This window comes from Buteo buteo, chromosome 1, assembly GCF_964188355.1.
Source record: "Buteo buteo chromosome 1, bButBut1.hap1.1, whole genome shotgun sequence".
Taxonomy (NCBI): Eukaryota; Metazoa; Chordata; class Aves; order Accipitriformes; family Accipitridae; genus Buteo; species Buteo buteo.
In genome coordinates, this window is record NC_134171.1 from 85040054 (window position 1) to 85047931 (window position 7878).

Sequence of the window (7878 nt, forward strand, 5' to 3'; positions counted from 1 at the left end):
TTCTCAGAAAGACATATATACAGATACACATAGAACAACCCTTTCATCCTGGTCCTTACAGTAACCGATGATACTTTTCTGCTGTGAACTGTTCACTTCACAAAACCCCTAAAGTTTTCCATTGTTTTATGAAATAACCTCAGTTGTAAAAATAATTTTAGAACTGCAGAGTGGCAAACTTCGCTGTTTTTGAAAGCAAATGCTTTTCTAAATTATACTTTAGAAAAAACATTCTTACTTGTACTTTTGAGTTAATAATCCAAAATATTGTAATTAAGTACTTCTTAACACTTTTACCTATTTTTTCAGTCATTTTCTAAAATTACCAACATTTCAGTCATTTCACGAAACGACCAATTTCACAATATGCAAGTACACACACAAAACCACAAATATCTGTTCATTTTGTGAGCTACCACACACTTGCATGACAACGCAACATGGTTCTGTATCATTGACTGGATAGAATCGAGTGCCTTAGCTTCAAGAATCATTTCTGAAGACAGTATTTTAGGTATATCAAAATCATCAGCAGTTCATTACAAGAGAAGGCAGGGCTGCACTGGGATCGAAAACAGCGGGCAGTGTGCGTGTCTGGTCATAGGCCAGGTGACAGTGACCAGCGGTGTGGCAAATGCGTGCCTTTTTTTTAGTACAGATCTGAATTTTCCTCTCAGGAGAGACACCTAGAAAGAAGTGGGAAGAAGAGATCTGAAAAAAAAAGATGTATTCAATAGGGTTAAATGCAAGACTGTAGTAAGAGGCAGCCTCTTTGTGCTTGCAAATCTGAAGGGACTTATGTTTGCCTGAGAAGAACACAGTAAAACCAATAGAGGGCTAAGGGCATAGGAGGGAACATGAGGAGATGGTGGCTGTTTCCAGCATTTCCACAGCTGGTTTTTTTTGTGTGTGTTGTATTGCACAAGTAACTCAAATCTTCATTAAACAAAATCATGAACCACACATTATTAGTTCCCTTTTAAAGGAATGGGAGCTGGAATGACAGAGTTAAAGCATAGCTTTAAGTGCTTTCTAAAACACTGCTTAATATTCAGAGGTGTTGAAAACTCAAAGCTGCTTAAAATATTTATTTATTTATTTATTTATTTAATTATTTTGCAGTATGAATAAATGCAAGAGCTCAGGAGCTGTTTTCTGGACATCAGAGCATGTGGCATGGCATGTCTTGTCCATACACCTGAAGTCTCTTTCCCTACAGCCACAGGAATAGTCCCCGGCCCATTCTGGCCCATGAATTTGCCAGATGTTATATGGGATAGTGGATAAGTGTATGTAAGAGATTCTTAAAGATCAATATCTTAATGTGATAATGCTCTGACTTCCTCATCCTATCCAAATAACACAATTACCTAGCTTTTTGCCAAGGTTCTATTATTAACTTGATTCTGTCTTGTATTTCAGCACTGAGAGAAAATTAGGCAAGTACTGAGCTATAAATGATGACAACCAATGAAGCTTAATACCTCTCTCCCTGCTTTAACTAGCATGTTATTCTCTCTTAGTGTTTTACTGTTTTCTTGGAATTAAGAAGGAATCACAGCAAGCAGAGTGGCTCCAACCTACAGCTCGGTTTCAGGTGTGTTAGCACAAGCTGTTTCATCTCAGATTTTCCCAGTGCTTGTTCTGGTTGTGGCAAAAGGCAGGAGCAAGAGTAATTCCATCTGTATGTACATGTGCGTGAGAAGCAAATCCTGGAGTGTAACAGCATCAGCAGTCCCATGTGGGTCTTAAGACACCGCACAGCTTGTTTTCAGTTCACCATAAGAAGGCACAGAGAGCAGTCATGGATAGCAAGACTCTAATCTCCCTCCTGATTCTCTCTTTTATGGGCAACCTTCCTGGTAAGAAAATTCAATTTATTTTCCTTTGTACTACAATTCTTTTGCAATGTGGTTTAGCTACACAGAATGTTTTCAAGGTGTGTCGGGCTTCCATACTCACGCTGTCTTTGAGGTAGCAGGTCAAGAAAAACATACTCATGGACTGTCATAGTGGGCCTATTTCTTGTCTCCTATTATTCTTCAGCTAGTGGAGATTCACTGACATTGGTGAACTTGTCCCTTAAATATTCTGAGAAAAATGAGATTACAACCGGGGCCTCAGAAGCGATAGCCTGCAATAACTGTGTGGCATACTGCATCGCTAACACTTTTCATGCTGCTTTTATGGCAACAGACCCTGAGATGAAAGCTTGGAATATTCAAATTAGTTTGAATCAATCTATTTCTAACCAACAGCCATCTCTTAGAGCTCTTTCCTGAGAAACATGAGGGTGAAAAAAAAACAGACTCTGCTGGGAAAGTCCAAAAAGTATTTTGTGGGCAGCAAGTATGCCAAGTTCAGGGGTCTGGAATGCTTCCAAGCCTCAGTCCCATGTGGATGCTTGCTCCTACTGCGTCCTGGCTTCACATTGGGATGACACACATGTGCAGCCTCTCCTGAGCCAGAACAGAGCTGGATATGGCCAACCTCCATGCTGGAGAACTGGCTAACAGGGCGGCTGTATCATAACACACACCTGCAGTGAAGCCCTGGCACAGCCTTTGGGAATCTCACTTTCTTCTCTTGAGCCTGCAGATGGGATGTTGCTTCTCTGCTGTGATACTCTATGCTTCGCAATGCTTGACTTGCAAGTGCGTTTTTTCTGCTTTCTGCCAGGTAGGTAGGGAGGTGTTGGTCAGCCAAAAGAAGCACCGGCAGATTCAGCTGGGCAGATAAGTGAAGAAGGGAAACAGATGGATGATCATATCAAGGTAGAAGAACTAGCACAGGGTGAGGTAAAGGGGTTTGCTGTTCGGTCTTAAGGGATGTCAAGTCTACCCACAGCAAGAGAGGACTGAACAACTGACTGGGATTTTGGCTCCTGCAGCCCTACTCATCTCAGTAAGAGTGTCCGTGTGCCCCACATCCATTTATCTGGACCTTGTCTTTGCTTCTTGACACTGCCTTCAAAGTATTGAATCTCCTTTTTCAAATATCTTCAACAGTTCAACTGTCAGGAATTTCAAGCTGAAGATGCAGCTTCCCTTAGTAGGAAAAATGGACAAATGTGAGAGTTGTGATTGTCCATTTTAAACTATGATATTTGACATGAAAACAGGAAGATAGCCCAGTGTCTGCAGTGGTGGAGATGGGAAAGCCCTAGGCTTCACGGCTTGCGATCTTGGATAACTTAGACCACCCCTCTGGCGTTCTGTGCTCAATGCCCAAAGCTAGGATAACTTTTTTTTTGCTTCACTAGGGCAACGTGGGTCTGGAAGGACTGTCAGGCAACACCAGGTTCAGTCCATGAGCTTGGGTGCTGTACAATGTGTGGCATAATTTAATCAAACTCCATCCCAAAGCTTGCTGAGTTTCTTGCTCCTTGCATTTACCCAGAGTTGCTTCCTCAGAGGCCCCCACACCTTTCCCAGCATCTTGATTAAGCTTCTAAGCAGAATATTTTCGTGGCTTTTTCACACCAGGTACCAGTGTAGAATTTTAGCCCAAACAGGTTTCACCTCCAGGCTGTATCCATGAGGAGTAGCCATCTGCCTGTTCAGCTAGCTTTTTCTTCCTCTCATAAGACAGGAGTCCCACACTTCAGTAGCCTTTTGTTGCACTTGATGTTGTGGGGTGCCAAAATAATTGTAGTGGTAATGGGAACTTATAAATTGTTAACTGTACAAAGTCTGCAGATCTCAAATGCCCTGTTCTTGCTCAGTGAAGGTACTACCTTAAACCCAAGAACAGCAATCCATTTATACCTTGAGGCATGAACTTTTTATCCCTTCTGCTTTCTCTCATTAATATTTTCATTGTTAGTTTGGTTCAGTTGCAGACATTATAAGCTTCCCTTTCCTTTCCTCACAGAGATGATGCTGGCAGCGGAGCTGCGGTGTCACTGCATCCAGACCGTCACAGGATTAATGTTGCCAAAGCGCCTGGCCAACGTAGAAATCATTCCTAAGGGCCCACACTGCAACGCTGTGGAAATCATGTAAGTAAAGTCAGCAGGCAAGAGAAGTCATGGTTTACGAATGCTGAAGACTTGGCAGCCCTTAAGCTTATAGTCCTCAGCCTTGTCTGCATCCTCCTCTGACCTCCTCAGATGCCAATATTAACTAAAGTGAAATGTTCATTCCACTGCAGAGCAACGCTGAAGAACAGCCAGCAAATCTGTTTAGATCCCCAGGCCAAATGGGTGAAGATGATAATTAACAGGATTCTACACAGGTAACTGCCAGGATTACCTAGTAACTGGAATTATTCCACCAAAGGGCATATTTCCTCCAGTATAAACATCAACACGTGTGCAATCTTCAGCGCTCGTTCTCTGAGACCCATTTGAGTAGTGCAGGGCTAGGAATACAGGAGGACTAGATTTAGATGATCTTTGGACAAGGCAGAAGCAAGGCCTACCTGACATATCTCAGTAATTTAAAACAAACTAACTGTTACATGTCATACTTTTCAAACAAGTATATCGATCCAGGGTTCCTCAGGGTTGTGTTCAGCTCCAAATTACCAAGGACAATGTTTGGGCTTTCTGGAGGGAGAGTCTTGGAAGCAATACAGAAGTGTTGTTCAGCACTGCCCTGCGCCAGCTGGTCTGCCCAAGAGACAAGATGATCATTATGACAAGTTTCTCTTGTGTCTGTGGGTGCGTGCATCCCCTCGGAGATACATTACACACAACAGCTATCCAGGCAAACTTATTCTAGAATAGTTTCAAGTGACTTCCCCCGGGTGCAAATTAAACAAACATTAAACAAACAAAAGAAACAAAAAAGAAAATAATTATTTTATTTTCCACTAAAAGTGAATCCAGTTTTGTCTGGTTTTGATGTTTGTAAATTAATACCACTGCTTTGTGCCTGCTGTAATTCATTACAATATCTGTATTACAGTGCATCCAAGAAACGGCGTCAGTAAAGGAAACAGAGGCAACTCTGCAAGCAAGAGAAAACTGCATAGAAATGCCATTAGCCTTTAAGTGTCTCCAGGGTCACAATATTCATAATTTCTCTCTAGCTTTTTCTATCCTCACTGCCCTCCATGCACAGACTGTTCATATGCAAAAGGAAACTGCTGGGCTGAATAGGCTGTCACAACACTAGCAGACTCTCTTATTTTATGGCAAAATTTTACGTAGTGCTTAATTGCAGAGGCATTTAAAGCAATATCCTAACCAAACCCTAACCTTGCATTGGTCAGCTGGAAACACCTGCACAGGTTTACCAACACCAAGGATTCGGCATTCACTGAACTGGTATTTATACCAAATCATCTCTAAGCTTCATTTTGAAGGACTATGAAGTACAGTTTTGTCTAGTTTAAGAGGGCTGTAGTTTTCAAAGTATAGAAGTATTAATCAAAGGAGATTCTTACAGAAAGAAAAAAAACTAAAAGGGAAAAGAAAGGGGAAAAAGGAATTTCTTGATATAAATAAAAACCTTGCTTAGACACAATATGGTCAATGAGGTGAAGCAAATGCTGTAAGATTTCAGTGTTTAAAAAACGTTTTTTTGGTCTTATGCATATGAAATATACCTCTAACATTAAAACGGCAGAGTCACAGTAGTTCTGCTTTTGTCACCAAGCTATCAGCGTCACAAGGACTCTTCCATAAAAAAGGTTTTTAGACGCCATCAATTCAACTTTTCATAAATGAAATGTGAAGAAAATGTGTGTGAAATACAATTTAATGTTTTCAATATGCTCAGAGTTTTGCCACCTGCAAACTCTTGTTAGGGTTTATTCATAGTGCACCAGGGGCTGAAAAGTAATAAATAAAAGCTTACAGTAAGTACAGCAAGACTGTAGGTAATTTTCTCATTCGCTATGTCTGTTTTTACAAGACAATAAACAAGATTTTAAATTTATTTTCAGTAATGACAGTTTTGCTAAAATACATTTCCTTTTCCCTTTAAGTATCGTATTTGAATACGATCCTGTTTTCAAAATTAAAAGCACCTGTTACCCACCTGAACACAGGTGCATTTCTGGTTCTCATGTATGCAAGAGATCATGACATCATCATTGAATACTAAAACTGTAGGTCTCCAAACACATTTGAGACATGATGTCTCAGCTGTGTAGCATGAGATGCTATTTAAGGACCACCTGACTACTTAATAAATTAAAGAACAAACCAAACAAAATGAAACCAAACCCGATTTGCCATGAAGACCTTACAGATAACTGAAAAAGTAAGTATTTTCTGCAAGAAGAATTTTCTTCCACCAAATATATTGAAAAAGAAGCTGATCTAGTCAATTAATTAGAAACAAGCCCACTGATCTTTTTATCAATGTTTGGATTAAAAGTATATTTCTTTCAGTTCTAACTGAAATAAGGTAGCTTTTTTGATAAGTTTTTACTTTGCCAAGAGCACACTCATACCAAGGTGGTACTGGGAGTGCATATGCACATTACAGTAGGAGATGGTAATGAAAAACATCTGATAAATGCAGTTTTGATCTCTATGGTAAACCCCAAATTGCTATCTCAGATTCAAATTTTTGTCTCTGCAGACAGCTAGTGACTGCACTGACACAGATGACTATTAATACAACATAAATATGACGCAGAGAAACAGCAAGTGAATCTCCTTCCAGGCCTCTAGGGAACAAAAATGCACCTGCTAGCCAAATGTCACTGCCCCTCTCGGGGGCATCATCTTAAAAAGATTTAAGGTTCCTGCCCTCGCATCTGCCATTGCAAAAACTCTTGCAGAAACATTACTCCTCAAATACTTAAAAAGTTCTTCTAACTTCCAATCTACCTTTGCCCAGAATTAATTCAACTCTCTTGATGTTTTTCCACTGCAGTCCCTCTGCATGAATAGGTCTTTCCTTCCTTCCCCAATAATGTCTCTGTAAAAAGCCCCTGTAGTCCTTTTTGACAGCATAAAACCTTTCTGTTGTTGCAGAGTATAAATAATTCAGTCTTCTAATCATTGTCATAGTTGTTCTCTTCTTTGATTCAAGCTAATCTTTCTCAAACATAAATAATAATCTTTCAGGTAAGATATTGATATTGTCAAGAAATGATGAAACTTAATTTCAAAACCAGGGATTGTTATGGTTGCTTGCATGGTAGTTTAACTGCACTGTAGGCAGGTGTTCAGACATAAAAGTGGATTTCAGCAGAGGCAATATCGACGGCGCTTTTATCATCAGGCCGGCATCGTATTACAAGTAAGAATAGGCACAAGCTGAACCACCCTAACAGTTCTGAAGTACAATGAAGTTTCAGATGACATGGGAGGCGATCTGTCTAACTATGGGAGGAGGGAAGGAGGAGGAAGGACATCTGTATAGTAGAACAAGATAAAGTTCAGATGAAAACAAGAAAGAGAATAAGAGTTATAGGATGAGAAACAAGTAAGCAGAATAGGTCTTTTTAGCCTGGAAAAGAGATGACAGAGGGAACATGACAAAATTCTGTAATGCTGTAAATGGCATGCTTAAGGAGAACAAGGAATTGACTCATTGATTCCAATCGAAAAGAAAAACAGGGCAAAAAATGAAGGTAGCAGGTGGCAGGTTCAGCAGAAACTCAAGGAATGTGTTCTTCTTACAACAAATAGTGAAACTGTGGGATTCTTTGCTACACCTATTTGTGGATATTGAATGCTTCCAGGAGTTCAGGCAGTGAGTAGACAAATTAATGAGGGAAAATCCTGTAAGGCCCATTCAACACAAAGATGCTGTCTTTGGCTCAAGAAAGTTCCTCAACTTCAAATTCCTAGCATCTGGAAAAATATAGAGGAAAAGTAATAGCGGAAAGTATCTATATGTTTTCGCTATGCTTCCCCAAGCAGTCTTTGTTGGTCACCATGAGCGTCAAGATACTGTTCTAGATGAACCTGTA

The 7878-nt window shown here is 40.1% G+C and overlaps 1 protein-coding gene across 1 annotated transcript; it reads left to right on the forward strand.

Moving 5' to 3' along the window:
• The first annotated feature begins 1733 nt into the window (after positions 1-1733).
• On the forward strand, positions 1734-4935 carry LOC142036734 (alveolar macrophage chemotactic factor-like). The gene is made up of 4 exons (XM_075040248.1): positions 1734-1862; positions 3874-4000; positions 4153-4236; positions 4911-4935. Exons 1-4 carry the CDS (start codon positions 1805-1807, stop codon positions 4933-4935), a joined length of 294 nt encoding a protein of 97 aa, XP_074896349.1. The 5' UTR covers positions 1734-1804.
• Positions 4936-7878: the final 2943 nt, after the last annotated feature.

Bases quoted from the DNA above. Each gene is read 5' to 3' on its own strand.
- LOC142036734 (XM_075040248.1), top strand. From the start codon at position 1,805: ATGGATAGCAAGACTCTAATCTCCCTCCTGATTCTCTCTTTTATGGGC. The intron at 4,001-4,152 runs GTAAGTAAAGTC...ATTCCACTGCAG, and splicing joins TGCAACGCTGTGGAAATCAT to AGCAACGCTGAAGAACAGCC. The intron at 4,237-4,910 runs GTAACTGCCAGG...TCTGTATTACAG, and splicing joins ATTAACAGGATTCTACACAG to TGCATCCAAGAAACGGCGTC.